The sequence below is a fragment of the Xenopus laevis genome, chromosome 5L (assembly GCF_017654675.1).
Source record: "Xenopus laevis strain J_2021 chromosome 5L, Xenopus_laevis_v10.1, whole genome shotgun sequence".
In the NCBI taxonomy this organism is placed as follows: domain Eukaryota; kingdom Metazoa; phylum Chordata; class Amphibia; order Anura; family Pipidae; genus Xenopus; species Xenopus laevis.
Genome location: NC_054379.1, coordinates 51943128 through 51959970, shown reverse-complemented (window position 1 = coordinate 51959970; position 16843 = coordinate 51943128). Strand labels below are relative to the sequence as shown.

At 36.9% G+C, this 16843-nt stretch overlaps 1 protein-coding gene across 1 annotated transcript; it reads left to right on the top strand.

Moving 5' to 3' along the window:
* Window positions 1-7644: 7644 nt before the first annotated feature.
* Window positions 7645-14286, top strand: inmt.L (indolethylamine N-methyltransferase L homeolog). Its single transcript, NM_001090129.1, is given in 4 exon segments — window positions 7645-7657; window positions 7828-8041; window positions 10521-10728; window positions 12914-14286. Coding segments are annotated over 3 exon segments (762 nt in total). The 5' UTR covers window positions 7645-7657; window positions 7828-7923; the 3' UTR covers window positions 13350-14286.
* The last annotated feature ends 2557 nt before the right edge of the window (window positions 14287-16843 follow it).

Sequence of the window (16843 nt, the reverse complement as noted above, 5' to 3'; positions counted from 1 at the left end):
ATCACTGGTCTCTTCTTCCGATAATCTCTGTTCCACAGACTTTGAAGTCATTTGTTAGGTGTTCACATTGAGTATACCTCACTTCACTGACTCGTGTTTCCCTAGGAGGCAAATAAATATATATACAGTATATACTGGTTAGATATCTGCCACCCTGTCTGGTGGGAGATTGATCCAATGCACCCTAAAATGTAAAAAGCTGGAAAGCTTTGTATTTATGCTATCTGTTTAAGACACTGATGGCTACAAAAAAAACAAAACACAAAGATAGGCTTCTCTTAAGAACTAGTTGATTTAATTTTTAAGAGATGGCCCTTATCATTTCCATTCTGAATGATATTACACTTAGGGAAAGATCTACTAAGCTTGAGGGAATAATTCGAATAGAAAAAAATTCGAATTTCAAAGTATTTTTTTGGGTACTTCGACCATCGAATTGGTCAAATTCGATCGAATCGAATGATTTGAACGATTCAAAGTAAAAATCTTTTGACTAATCGACCATTCGATAGTCATAGTACTGTCTCTTTAAAAAATACTTTGACTTCATACTTTGCCACTTTAAACCTTCAGAGGTTCAATGTTAGCCTATGGGGACCTTCCCCAGCACTTCTAATTTTTTTGTGGTCGAATAAAAATTGTTCGATCGATCGCTTAAAATCGTTCGATCGATCGCTTAAAATCGTTCGATCGATCGCTTAAAACGATTTTTATTTGATCATTCGATCGAAGTATTTGCGGTAAATCCTTCGAATTCGATATTCTAATTCGAAGGATTTTACTTCGAGGGTCGAATTCGAGGGTTTTTTAACCCTCGAAATCCAACCTTTGATAAATCTGCCCCTTAGATATCCATTTAAAAATCTAAAATGTCTTGAATATTCCCTGATTGGTTTTCATATTAGAAAGAAAGAAGAATAGACCCCTCAATTTGTTTCATACAGGTGTCAAACAGTTTTCCACAGCACTTTTTCCATAATTATTTAAAAATATAAATCTTATCTGCATTAGAGAAGATTAATTATGAAAACTCCAATTACCAATTCATTAAATAGACCAAATTAATTACCTTAAATTCAATTAAGTATTCCTAATCAATGTAGTTAATAATCAATAAAATGTATTTCAAATCACTTGCGTTGTGTTATTATTTAATTTCTAATTTGTTTTTAAGAAAGTGCTTAGTGCTTTTTTTAAAAAAAAACAATCAAATTTGCTGGTATTGATGACTTAATTAAATCTCTTGACCAATATAACTTAGTACCTCCAGTGATTCTTAGAAAATAATCTCTTCTTATTCAGAGAGAAAATGCAAAGTGCTTACAATAAAAGGGGAATTAATCTATTCAACATTATCCCCCATATATCTAAAGTGCCATTATACTTGTGGTTAATTATATCTAAAAGTTAATAAATCTTTCTCTTTCTCCTTCTAAAGCAATTTCTATACTGACATAGTCAGACCCCTGTATAATTTTCATTACAATCTATATTAAACGTCTTCCACCTTTAAATTTTCTTTTATCTACATTATCATCCTAGGAACATTTAAGCAACAGTTCAATACAGTTAGGCTTCAGTGTCTCACATACATTTTTTATCAATTTACTCATAACCCCCAGGTAATCCATTTTCCCATCTTAGCTATTAGCCTCCATTTGCCAATTTCAGGGGAACTTTCTCTACGTGCCAAACAGATGACATCACCCATGTCAGATACGCTACGATGGGCCACTGAACACCAGTTTGGTTCTTTTCTTGAAGCACCTCAGGACCTACACTGCCCTGTATTCTTCCTCTAGCTCTGGCTGACATGGTATCTGCTGGGAAGCTATTTCCATTAAAGGGGTGGTTTACCTTTAAGTTAACTTTTAGTATGTTATAGAATGGCTCGTTATTTATTGTTTATCGGTTTTAAATGATATCCCTTCTTCCCAACTTTCAAATGGGGGGTCACTGACCCCATCTAAAAAAACATTGCTCTGTAAGGCTACATATGTATTCTCATTGATTCTTTGTATTACTTATCTTTCTATTCAGGCATCTCCTATTCATATTCAAGTCTCTTATTCATATCAATGTATGGTTGCTAGGATGATTTGGACCCTATAAACCAGATTGCTGAAATTGCAAACTGGAGAGCTACTAAATAAAAAGGAGAATAACTATAAAACCACAAATAATAAAAAAATAAAAAACAATTGCAAATAGTCTCAGAATATCACTCTCTACATCATACTAAAAATTAATATAAAGCTGAACAACCCATTTAACACTTTTGTGGGGCAACAGCTGCCCGCAGCTAATTATTCTGTCTGGCTTACGCTGCTACAGTGTCAAAGTACAGCTGGATACATTGAATTACTGCAACGTTTCCCATGCAAAATACAACTGAAGTCAACAATGTTTTTCCACTACAACTTTATTTTGTGCAAAATACATTGGTATCAAAAGGTGTTTTGTTGCTGAATTTTTTCTGATTTAACAAAAATATTCACTGATGGCAAAATTCACAATGATTCACAATGAAGCTATGCCTGGACCCCTCTATCGCTTGCATGTTTTGGGCCACCTGTAGCAACCACTTAATTCAGTGAAAGTTATGGAGGACTAAATCCTACTACTCAACCACAACTTTGCCACATTTTACTGGACTACAAATCTCAGCACAGGTAGTAAATAATGCTGGGAGCTGTAGGCCAATGACATCATTGTTGTATTTTTAAAGGGGTTCACCTTTAAATTAACTTTTAGTTCTGAGACAATTTTCAACTTTTTAATTTTCATAATTTTTTATTATTTGTTGTTTTCTAGCTCTCCAGTTTTCAGCAATCTTGATGCTAGGGTCCAAATTACCCTATAGGAACCATGTATTAATTTGAATAAGAGAATGAAATATGAAAAGGGTATAGAATAGAAAATGAGTATAACATGTAGCAATAACAATAAGAGGAGAGTATGTGGTGTCAAAAACGGCAGTATAATTCGGCAGGCATCACTGTGTAAAAATTGGCATAATAATGGTGTATTTAGGCACTATTTCTTTGAGCAACTTCTGCCAGAACTTGCTTAGAAAGGTCTGAAGCAGTGTAAAATAATGGCGGAAAACCTAGCGTTCGCATGGTGTAAAATATCACAAACCTTGATAAGTTCGCCATTTATTTTACGCTGCTTTTCCAGCAAATTTAGTGTTTACAAAAGCATAATAAATGCCCCTAAATGTGCAGCCTTACAGAGTATTTTTTTTTTTGACAATAATTGATCTCCTTTTGAAAGCTGGAAAGAGTCAGAAGGCAAAAATTATGAAAAATTAATAATGAAGATCAATTGAAAAATTGCTTGGAATTGGCCATTCCTTAACATACTAAATGGTAACTTTTAACTCTTTAAAGCAATAATGCTCAATACAGTTTTCTCCAGGACCAGCAGCCCTAGATAATGCAAGAGGATCCTTCAATGAGAATCCTACCTGATCTGTGTTCCTGCAGTTGGAGCAGAAAGCATTAAATACAGTTATTATTGTACACAACACTATATTCTCCCTTCTTTTGATTGAGTGAATGGTAGAGTAATTGCTATTTGTTTGACAACAGCAACATGAAGGACAGTGTTCTTCTTGGTGATCCCCATGCATCTGTAGTTTTGTATTGTAGGGTTTAGATCCGCCTTAAGAAAGTCTGCATGTTTTAAATTAAAACCCTTTAAAGTATGTGGTATGAGTACTTCAAGATAACATAAGGGTGATATGCATGTATAGGATCTATTATCTAGAATGCTTGAGACCGGGGGTGTTGTGATTAAGGGATTTTTGTGTAATTTAGATGAGTATTTCTTAAGTCTTCTAAAAATCATTTAAACATTAAATAAGCCAAGTAGGATTGTTTTGCCACCAATAAAAAATCCTCCAGCTTTAGGATCAACTACAAGGTACTGTTTTATTGTTACAGAGAAGAAGGAAACCATTTTTAAAATTAGATTTATTTGCTTAACTCTATGAGAGATGGCCTTCCCATAATTCAGAACTTTCTGGATAATGGGTTATGAATAAGAGATCCCATACCTGCACCCCATGCTCACTCAACCTCGTAGGCAAAAATATTTGCTTTATCTTCTGTTGGCCTGAGTTCAAATGTCCTTCTAATGCAAGTATGCTGTGTGCTTCTTTTATAAAATACTGCACCGGTATGGAATCCGTTATCCGTAAACCCATTATCCAGAAAGCTCTGAATTACAGAAAGGCAATCTTCCATAGACACCCATAGACATGTTATCCAAATAATCCAAATGTTTAAAAATGATTTCCTTTATCTCTGCAATAACAAAACCTTGTACTTGATCCAAACTAAGATATAATTAGTCCTTATTGGAAGCAAACCAGCATATTGGGTTTAGACTTAGGTATGACTTAAGGTATGAAGATCCAAAATACAGAAAGATCCAGAAAACCCCCAGGTTCCGAGCATTCTGGATAAAAGGTCCCGAGCATTCTGGACAAAAGGTCCCTTACCCGTATTTCTAAGCAGAAGGAACTCAAGCTTTGAAAGGCACATGGACACTAGGTATATTGAATGATATTTTCTTTTACTCTAATAAAATCCAGCCACCAGTCCTAGCCCAACTTTTAGCAGTAGTCCAAAAGCATATCGTATTTTCCGCATTTCTTGGTCTGAGGAATGTGATGGAACAAAAACAGAGAAAGAGAAAAGGAAGGTTTTGTACTTGTCTTGTAGCCAAATGTGTCTCATCACTGGATCATATTTTTTTCTGAGTATTTGAAATGTTTGTTTTGAGCAAAGCATCATCTGTTCAAAGTCAGCGGGAGCATGAAATAAGTGGAAAATGCTACGGAGCACTTTTAGAAAACTTTCTGTGCTATTTGATCAGTGTATTCTATATATACAGCAAGAGGGTTTAAAGGTAAAAGAGGAATAACTATTACCAAAAAAAATTATATAATAATTCTTATAAGTACTGAATGTTTGGTCCCTAACAGACATTATTAAATATTAATCGCCTTTTCTTGGATTCATATATTATCACCATAATCACTGTATATGTGTAACATATGAATTTGAGTACTTTTACTTAAAGGACCAGTAACATAAAAAATTTTTTTTTAAAAATTCGTTAGTACACATCAAAACAAAAACACCAACACAAATTATACTTTAAAATCACAAAGCTTTTATTAAGAAATAACTTACAGAAACTGCACTTCCTGTCCTGTACAGAAACGGCGAAAAGGCGACCATCCATCCTGCTGGGCTCGATTTCTCCTCCTGGCTACTCTGCTGACAGCGTGTGAAGGAGCAACTATTCACTGACAGGCATCGGCTCTCCTCGGCTCTCCTCTCCTTCACTGTGGATGGCTTCCCTCCTCCTCGCTGCTCCCCCCAGCCAGATCCCCTGAGCAGAATGATGAATGATCGGCCCGCTTGTCACTTCACAGCCGCACAGTACCTTTATTGCTGCGTATTAACGGTGCGCAGGGGGAAAGTCCTGAGGCGCCACATCCCTTTTGCTTTGCTAGTCAAAAAAGAGGAAACCACTGGCACCCACGGCACAGCATGGGATTTGTGCACCCACAAGCCAATGCACAAGCTCAAGCACCTTCACGCTTCCACCTGCGGCTTTGTTCCCACACGCTATTGCTAATACCTGACGTGACATTTGCTGCGCTGCTACACTTTGTCACACTGAATTAGATAGAAAAGCCTTTCTTTTCCTAACTGTGCTTCAACCACCCTTTCCGTCCCTGCTGCAATGCACAGAGCCTGAGATAGCGGGCCCTCGCCTTCTCAATTCTCATGGCCAGACCCACGCAGAGCTGCGAGCAGAGCAGAACATTTTATAACCATTTCTGGGAAGCCGCATGTTTACAGATGGGAGGGAAGTAGCGATGTATTTCCTAAACTTCAGCTCACAGAGGCACAAGGGGTCAGTATAAAAATGTGAGGGCAATGGACTGAGCAGCTTTCTCTGTAATCCCTTTGGAATGTGTTAACCCAGTCTCCTCTTCCTCCTGCGCACCGTTAATACGCAGCAATAAAGGTACTGTGCGGCTGTGAAGTGACAAGCGGGCCGATCATTCATCATTCTGCTCGGGATCTGGCTGGGGGGAGCAGCGAGGAGGAGGGAAGCCATCCACAGTGAAGGAGAGGAGAGCCGAGGAGAGCCGATGCCTGTCAGTGAATAGTTGCTCCTTCACACGCTGTCAGCAGAGTAGCCAGGAGGAGAAATCGAGCCCAGCAGGATGGATGGTCGCCTTTTCGCCATTTCTGTACAGGACAGGAAGTGCAGTTTCTGTAAGTTATTTCTTAATAAAAGCTTTGTGATTTTAAAGTAAAATTTGTGTTGGTGTTTTTGTTTAGATGTGTACTAACAAATTTTTAAAAAAATGTTTTTTATGTTACTGGTCCTTTAAGTATGTAACATATGGTAGCTCATTTGGTGTGTGAAACACTGAACCTTGGGTTCTTGCTGGGACCCTTCAGAGCTGACTTTTTTTCTTTTATTGAGTTTAAAACACAATATCATACAGTAAACATTGTTGTGAGACTGAACTATTTAATAAAGTTCAAACCATGAACATACACTGCTTAAAGGACAAGGAATGATTACTAGGGGGTGCCAAGTTGTTAGGAACCTCCTAGTCAAACAAGTCGCTTGTTTGAAGCCCCACAATGCTCATTGCCAGACCTGACCAACACCTTCCATCGTCGTTCACTGTAGCCACCACTCTCTGCAACTAACACTAGTCACCGCCTCCCAGTGCTTCAGTTGCACCCTAGGCATCTGCCTACTTGTCTACCCCTAGTTCCGGCAATGGCTATCCGAGTGGTAAATAGCTCTCTGGGTGGAACAGAATAGGGAAAAAAGGATGTTAGTACACACACGTGTTGCACAGTTGTATAGATATTTTGTTCTTCTGTTCCTTTTTTCAAACTATTAATAAATTACCCTGAAAAGTTTGAAAGTAAGAAAGTGATTATAATTCAGTGAATCCACTGGGACAGGGAGTTATGTGAATGATACACAATCTCTGAAAAAAATGCATAAAATGTGTTGGTGCTACAGTACATAAATAACAGATCATAATGAATGTGTACATTGTGTATAGGTTTGAGTGTATGTATGAGAAGTCCACAAACACCTGAAAAAACATCTCAATTGAACATGTCTAGCAGACAAGCCTTTATTATACAAAAAGCTCCAGTATTAGCATTATTGGGGTGTGTTTGCTCAACAAGGTAAGATAAGAATTGGCTTTAATTTTTTTGGATTTGGGGAATGAGAGGCTTCAGATGAGCAATGTATGGGCCCTTTAACAAAAGGTTTGCCTTGGGCCTATAATACTTTAGTATAACCCTGTATATAAAAGTGAGAGTAAAAGTAAGCTGATGTGTGAGAGTTCTAAGATAGTTACAATGTACAAAATGTTCTGTTCCATGACCTAGCACTGAGGAAGTTTATTTTTGACCTTTGAGCCATCAAGAAAAAAATAGTATTTAGTTTACTGTGTAACACAAAATAGAATGGGTTGGTTTAAGGTTGAGGTTTAAGTATTTGACAGGTGAGATCATTATTTAAGACACACACTACGGATTCACTTTTCAGGACCAAAAATCAATTCCTTCAATATCACAGGCTTTCTCAGGTAAGCTAAGGATAGATCTACTAGTTGTAACTCTCAGTTCACCTCTTATGCCATTAACTTAAATCAATTCATCAACCTGTGTTTTATTTAAAAATATAATATTTTATACTATAACCAGGGCTATGGTGAGTTCTTGGCTAATCATTACTTTTGCTGTCTTATATCTTTAGAAATTTCAAGGCCTCAAGATCAAAGCACCCTTTGAAACTATTTGTTGCAGCCTGTAACTTAGAATAGCTGATATAATGAATTTCACTGGAGGGGAAATGTATCAGTCCATGTTTGATCCAAAAACATATTTAGCTTCTTTTTGCAGTTTTGGAAAAGGAAGAGATAGAATATTGAATTTCCGCCTACAGAAATGTTTTGAAACATTTGGACCAGGTATGTATGATAGTAACTGATCTGCTTTATTGTGTATACATGAGGCTTATCAATCTGCCTTTTAACAACATGGTGGGATGTGCTGGACACTCATCTTATTACTCCTTTGCCTTAAAATTACATTATAGACAATGGCATCCTGAGACAATATACTGCTAATGAGATGTTTTTTAACGATTTGCCTTTCAATTCTGCATTTCACAAACCTGAGATTTTAAATGTCACTTACAGTATCTGACTGGGTCACTGACCCTGGTGCAAGAAAACCGATGAACATGAGGCTAGATTTTTGTCATTATTAATGTTATTAAAGGAAAACTATACCCCCCAAACAATGTAGGTCTCTATTAAAAGATACTGAGTAAAACAGCTCATGTGTAAAACCCTTCTTCATGTAAATGAACCATTATCATAATAATATACTTTTTTAGTAGTATGTGCCATTGGGTAATCATAAATAGAAAATTGCCATTTTAAAAAATAAGGGCCGCCCCCAGAGATCGTAAGATTCACTGTGCACACATACAAACCACATGTAAGGTCACATGAGCCAATTAACAGACAGAGTTCTGCCTTTTGCTTCCTCACTTCTTCCTGTTACAGTTAGTGTTGTAGTATTTCTGGTCAGGTGATCTCTGAGGCAGCACAGATAGAGTCACGAAATGGTGGTTCAAGGCAAGAGATGTAAAAGGGCAATATTTATGTAAATATATATTCCAGTTTGGTAAGATTCTTTAATATGTCATTCAATTTGATGTAAACTATCTGTTGCTTTAGTATTCATTTTCTGGGTATAGTTTTCCTTTAACTGTTATTCTGACTCTCTAGTAGTCTACTATTGAACTCACTGCTTGGTTGCATAGCTGTGTTTATTCAGAATGAAAATCTAAATAATCCAATAACTACAGATAATAATACACAAAGACCAGCAACAAATGTCTTGCAATAGCATTGTAAGTACAGGTATGGGACCTGTTATCCAGAATGCTCGGGACCTGGGGTTTTCCGGATAACAGATATTTCTGTAATTTGGGTCTTCATGCCTTAAGTCTACTAGAAATTCATTTAAACATTAAATAAGCCCAATAGGCTGGTTTTGCTTCCAATAAGGATTAATTATATCTTAGTTGGGATCAAGTACAAGCTATTGTTTTTTTATTACAGAGAAAAAGGAAATCGAAGTACTGTCTCTTTAAAAAAACTTCAACTTCAATACTTCGCCAACGTAAACCTGCCGAAGTGCTATGTTAGCCCATGGGGACCTTCCAGAGCATATTTTTGTATTTAAAGGAAGATCGTACGATAAAATCGTTCGATTCCTATGATTCGAAGTACGATTTTACTTCGAATTCACTTCAACCCTTGATAAATCTGCCCTTAATGTATATAATCAGATGTTAAACTATACAGTGTTTAATTTCCTTGGAATGTTTAATCATTTATAAAATAACAAAAACATATAATTACAATATTAGGGTAACTGAATATGTATATATACATAATAAATAAATAAATAAATAAATAATGTAACTGTGCTGCAATAATGTGAGTACAGGTATGGGACATGTTATTTAGAATGCTCGGGACCTGGGGTTTTCCAGATAATGGATCTTTCCATAATTTGGCTCTCCATACCATAAGTGTACTAAAAATTAATTTAAACATTAAATAAACCCAATAGGCTGGCGTTGCTTCCAATAAGGATTAATTATACCTTAGTTGGGATAAGCTACAAGCTACTGTTTTATTATTCCAGAGATAAAGGAAATCATTTTTAAAAATGTTGATTATTTGGATATAATAAGTCTACAGGAGATGGCCTTTCTGTAATTCTTATCTTTCTGGTTTCCGGATAACAGATGCCATACTTGTATAATTGGAACAGTAATATTTGTCTTGCTCTGTATGTTTTTATTATATCCCCTTTAGAAACTTGAACGAGAAAATGAACAATTTGTCTAGAAAATGTTCGATGGTGTGCTAGGTATGATAGGCTAAAATGGGTTGAATATAGTTCTCAATAGTAAACTGGTAAAAGGGTTAAAAGAAGTGGCTGAATTAGATTAGGAGGGACCCCTCAATGGTTTTCTTGAAAATGCCCAGGACCCACCACATAAAGGGACGTATTGACGTAAATTGCCATGGGAAAGCATCAATTCTAACGGGGAATGGCTTTTGCTTTTAAGTATTTTTTTTTTTTCCTGGGTGGGACAAAGTGTGCTTTTAAGTAGAGTAAAGGGTCTATTAGCAAGTTTACAAAATGCCAAGAGAGATTTATTTACATATACATTTGACTATACTTACTTTTTTTTTTTTTATCTGTGAGCCCTATTGGAAAACCGAAATGCTCAATCAATATTGAAAGGCTAATTTTTAATAGAAGAGTGTGGTTTTGTGTATAATCACTAATTTATTTTCCTTTTAAGTCAAAAGATACAGAGTGAATGTTAATTTAATGTTCATGTGACATTTTCTTTAGGTGGTGTTGGAGGAGACACTTTGATTGACATAGGCAGTGGTCCTTCAATCTACCAACTGGCTTCAGCTTGTGAATCTTTCAGAAATATAATTGCCACAGATTTTACTGACTGTAATCGTCAAGAATTTCAAAAATGGCTAAATAATGAGCCAGGATCATTTGATTGGTCAGAGCTTCTGCAGGCTGTTTGTAAGCTAGAAGGCAACAGGTATGTAAATAAGATTTATTATATATATACATAAATCGGTGGAGAGCAGGCACTACTCGTAATCCATAGTGTTATTTGCCTGGGTGCTATTAGCAAAAGAAGATTCTAGATATCCAGGAAACAGGCGAGCACTCTCAGGTCTTATCAAGCTTGTAAAAGTGTTTTATTTAGCAAAAAATAGCTATTTTTTGCTAAATAAAACACTTTTACAAGCTTGATAAGACCTGAGAGTGCTCGTCTGTTTCCAGGATATATATATATATATATATATGTATATATATATATATATATATATGTATATATATATATATATATATATACTGCCTGTATACGTATTTTTTGAGGGGACATTAGCTATGGTAGTCAGGCAAGCAGAGGATCAGAAGAATAAAGGGACACAGCGTGTTCAGGCAAAAACACAAGTTTAAAGTCACAACACAGTTCATAAGCGTTTTAACAGCACGCATTCAAAGACTTTTCCCCACACTGGGGTTCTCATCATACAGGTTGGTTTCTACCTTCTCACTCTCCCCTCCTGGGATACCAGCTCACCAGCTTCTGGCCTGGCTTACCTACTGTCAGCACCTCAATCACTTTAGACTCAGTCACCTGGCCACATCTCCCTCTGCTCCTTGCAGTGTCAGGCAGCACCCCCAGCCCCTGGAAATGTAAATCCTTGTACACAGCAAAAGGCTGCATTAATGTGTCTCTCAAGCAAAGAACCTTTTTTTGACTGTCCTAATTGGATAGTATTTAGGCCAAGGTATCATGGTAAAACAACTGTATTAACCTATCATTAAATATGTCACCTTGATTTTATGGATTGACAGTGTTATTTTTCTGCAGCCTTAACAGCCACAGCATACTCTTTAAAGTGGTGGTTCGCCTTTACATTAACTTTTAGTTATGTTATAGAATGGCTAATTCTAAGCAACTTTTCAATTGGTCTTTTTTTTAATAGTTTTTGAATTATTTTCCTTTTCTTTCCAACTTTCAAATGGTGGTCACTGACCCCATCTAAAAAACAAATGCTCTGTAAGGTTACACATTTATAATACAAAGCTAAATAAAAAACCTCAAAAACCAAAAATAATAAAACATAAAAACTAAAACCAATTGTATATTGCCTCAGAATATCACTCTTAGGGGCAGATTTATCAAGGGTCGAATTTTGAATTGAAAAAACTTTTTCGAAATTCGAATTCAAAAAGACCCACTGAAATTAAGTCAAAGTTATTTTTTGGGTCGAATAGGTAAGTTTTCGATCGAATAGGTCTGTATTCGGCCAAATTCGAATCGTTCGAATCAAAAGAATAGAGCTTTTCCCAAAATAAACTTTTTCAGAGTCCATCAAATGACTCCAAATAGATTCTAGGAGGTCCCCCTATGGCTACAACAGCAATTCGGCAGGTTTTAGATGGTGAATGGTCGAAGTCGAAATTTTAAAGAGACAGTACATGGTAAATTTCAATATTCAAATTTTTTTTCAAATCGAATTTGGACTATTCCCTAGTCAATGTACACAAAAATAGCATGAAATTCAAATTTTTACAATTCGAAAATTCACTTCGACCTTTGATAAATCTGCCCCTTAATATCATTAATTGAAAGGTGCACCCCTTTAAAAATGGCTTTTGTATCCCTGCCTCTTACCCCATTCCCTTGTTTCCTACCACCAAAAGCGCAGTGTCTTTTTCTTCCTTCCTCCAATAAATAGATGAATCAGCCAGTATCTGATTCCCAATTCCTAGGCAATGATCCAATAGTGTGGGAATTGCTTGTTAGGCAGTGTAATATGTATGATATGTCTGGTAAATCCCGACCTGCACATCACTACTGGCTCTATACACTTGGTATGAGAGTAGGAGGCCAACTTATATATATATATATAAGTGTATATAGTTGCACAGCATATGCATAAGGAGATGTGCTGTTGATGCTTGGGAATATGATGAGACTAGTGGAAGATGAGGGATGAACCAAAGGGATGACACAAACAAAAAATGGCAGTAAATTCTACTTTATGTTCTAAACTACCTGCAGTATCACTACATGATCTTATGGAACACTGAACCTAGATCCATTCACTTGACTTTAGTTATTCCTTTAGTTATTTTGTTTTTTCCTGGTACTTTTTATGTATTTGTTTATTGCTCTGTGTCCTTGTGTTTTTATGGCTGAACAGAGAAAACTGGAGAGAAAAGGAAGACAAGTTGCGAGCAACAATCAAAAAGGTTCTGAAATGTGATGTGACAAAAAGCAATCCACTACACCCAGAGATTCTGCCTAAAGCTGATTGTTTGATCAGTGCTCTGTGCTTGGAAGTAGCCTGTAAAGACATTGATGCTTATAAAGATGCAGTGAGAAACATAACCACGCTGTTAAAACCAGGAGGCCATCTGGTAGCTATTGGTGTATTTGGGGATAGTTTTTACAAGGTTGGCAAACAGACATTTTTCTGCTTGCCATTGGATGAGGAGACAGTTAGAAATACTGTAATAAATGCTGGTTATACCATTAAAGAGCTGGAGGTATTTCCTATTGATGATGCTTCGTTATATGGTGACCTTACAGATTGCTGTGCTAATTTTTTTCTCGTTGCTAAGAAAAATCTCACATAAATATAAAACAATGATAAAATGTTGAAAAAGCATTATCCAGATACCCACCTAACCTTACAGCTAATAACAACCCAAATAAACTTCATATATGCTGCATTATAGGATTCTAATTCTAATTTAGCAATTTGGTACACGCTAATTAAAAATCAAAGTGCAGGGCAGCTAAATTAGAATCACTTTGTGATCCCCATTTGAAGGCTGGAAAGATATATAAAGAAATAATTCAAAAACTATAAAGAATAACTAAGGAAGACCAACTGAAAAGTTGCTTAGAATTGGCCATAACAGGGGAGATCCATACCTCCTTGAATGTTCCATATAGCTGGTCATCTTTCTTTTAACTATGGATGAACTTACATTACATTGAGAAGTAAGGTTAAATGTCAAATCACAGGACAAACAGCAGCTTTGTGTAAAATAGATAGACAGACAGCAAAGAAGTAATTTGAAAAAGACACACACTGGTTAATTTGATTATGTGACTGTGCATGAGCCAATCTGCCAGCTGCACTGCCCTATTGGTTTATGCGTGTTTATATAAATTGCATAACCAAATGTGTGTCTCTTTTAGCTTAATGAAAGTATTTTCCTTCACTGCTTGTAGAGTTGCCAACTTTTCTTCAAATCACTATCACAATTCTGATATTGATACTGTTTAAAAAAAAACAAATGCTCTGTAATATTGTTGTTGCGACTTTTTAGTACTCAGGCCTCTCTCATTCATATTCCAGTCTCTAATTCTGTATGAATAAATCATAATTATATATATAAATAAACATTTTTTAGTGCTTGTTTTAATATCAGATACCTATGTTTTTCTGCTTACTGAAAATACAGTACTATTTCTGTTTGTTTGTTTCATTTTAAGCAAATAGTTTTAATTTTAGAAAAAGATTTATTTTTTCTCTGTATTAATAAAAAGTACTGGTAACTTAAATTTTGAGATTATATAATTTTTTAGTAGACTTTAAGGTGTTCATTAGTGATGTGCGGCCCGGCCCGATACCCGCAGATCCAAGGTTCTGGCCGGCCTCGCACTCCTCTATGCGGGTGGCAATAATGCCAGCTCCCGACTTCCGGCTTTATAGTCGCACGCCTGCTCGCTGGGTCTATAAAAGGAACCCGGAAGTCGGATGCGGGTGGGCTGAGGCAGGGCGGGTTAGGGTCGGGCTTTTTCCGACCCGCACATGACTAGTATTCATATTATGGAAAAAAACTTTATCCTGAAAACATCAGGTCTTAAGCTTTCCAGATAATAGATCCCACACTTAAGGGCAGATTTATCAAAGGTCGAATTTCGAATCTAGTCAAATTCGATTTACCTTGAATCTCATTTTTTAAAAAAAAATTATTTGATTATTCACATATTTATCAAGGTAGTCGAATTTTGGCTCTCATTCGAATAGCTTGCATGCGATGGACTTTGAATGGAATTAGATTCAAGGTTTTGACTGTAGCGCATAGTCAAATATGATCAAATTTGCCGGTGCTCCCACTTAAACATTCGAATTTTAAATGCCCCACTTCCTTTTTGGCATATTTTTCACACAGGAAGTCCTCCAGTGGTGCATTTTTGGGCTAATGGCGCACTTGCTATTTAGACTACACAGGTGGAGGAGGTGTTTCTGAAGGCAGGCTGCTTTTGTGATAAAATATGTCTGGGTGGAGGAGGAATGAGGAGGAGGAGTAATGCCTCTCCAGCCCTGAAGAGATGCCGAGGGCAGCTGAATCCCACACTATGTGTGATTGTAGTCACCACAGGAGGTGGAGAAAGGGTAACACGGACTGGGGAGTCACTGGGAGGGGTTTCTGGGGGGGGGAGAGGAGGAGGAAGAGAGTAGTGTAGGGCAGGGAGGGTATCCCCCTGCCCACGCAGGGTGTCCCCCTCACCATCTGGGGCATGCAGCATGTCCCACACCCCACCCAGGGCTCAGAGAGGCTACCCCAGGAGGAGGCCACAGAGGCTGCCCAGCATGAGGAGGAGGCTGTGGCAGCACCTACTGCTTTACAGAGGAGACAGGAGGAGAATGATAGAGGATACGAGGGCCCAGCAGCAAAATGGCTCAAAGATTTTCCAGTGACGAGAATGGAGCATTGGTGGACGAAGTCCTAGCACGATGGGATGTGTTTTTGGGAGTCAGTCCCACCGCATTAGTGCTGCCAGACACCAACAAATCTGGCAGCAGGTAACAGACAAAGTGAACGCTGTAGGCGCTGTACAGTCACCTGAAGGGTTGGATATGGGCAAAGTTAGCTCCCGGGAGAGCTAAAGCCCAGAAGACCAGTGGCAGGCTGAAGCCTTACGAGCACCGGCTTCTTGACACAATAGGCAAAGAGGTCTGTGAAGGGTTGGAAGGACCATACCGTGACACAGACTGGAGAAGTAAGTACATTTTATTAGAACAAAATATCTCACTCCTTTTTCCCATCATTTGGATATCTAGTATAGGTCAATCTAAAAACAACTGGATTTGCTGAGTAATCCAGTTGTTTTTAGAAGTCCAGTTGTTTTTAGATTGACCTATACTAGATATACTATGACCTGGATGAATGAAAATCTTCATAGTCATCATTTGGATAAATATCTAATTTCCCCTTTAGCATTTTATGGTAACATATTGCTCCTGTTTTGCATTAGTTTCTTGTGCTTTTCTTTACAGCTTTGCTGTTTATTTACCTGCAGCTGTAACATTGACAAAATGGCAACCATTTCTTTATTAACCATTTCCCCATTATAGCACAAATGTTTAGAAACTGAATTAAAGTTAACTTTTAAGTATGTTATAGAATTATATCATTATATATTTTGTATATTTTTTAAATTATTTTGTTGATGCTTCTGACTATTTCCAGCTTTAAAATGTGGGTCTAGAAAGAAAGGCTCTTGAAGTTTATTGTGAGTTTTTATTACTCATATTTCTATTCATACAATCCCCTAATTATATTCCAGTCTCTTTTTCAGATTAATGCATGTATGCTATGCTAATTTGGACCCTAACAGTCAGATTGCTAAAATTGCAAAGTGTAGAGCTGCTGAATAAAAAGCTAAATAACTCAAAAACCACAAATACTAAAAAATAACAACCAATTGTAAATTGCCTCAAGATATTGATCTCTGCATCATAGGGAAACTTAACTCAAAGTTGAACAACCCCTTTAACTTCAATCTGCAAAAGTGAAGTGTCAAGCAACACATGCAGAGCCTAGAGCAGCTGTATTGTCGTATATTACATTCTCTCCTGCGCTCATCATTACAAACAATGCCTTTGTGTCCTGTATTTAAGTTTTAACCATTCCATCTCTCGTGCTGTTGCATTATAGATTTAGGTTTAACCATTCCATCTCCCTTGCTGTGCCATTCCATTGGAGTTAGTATTTGGAATGAGAAATAAGATATTTTTGTAGCATGTGGGAGGTCTCTACACCAGGCTACTAGCCAAGTCAACTTGCAATTCCATATGATTCTGTCTTTTAATTCCTTTTTGCTTTCTTTA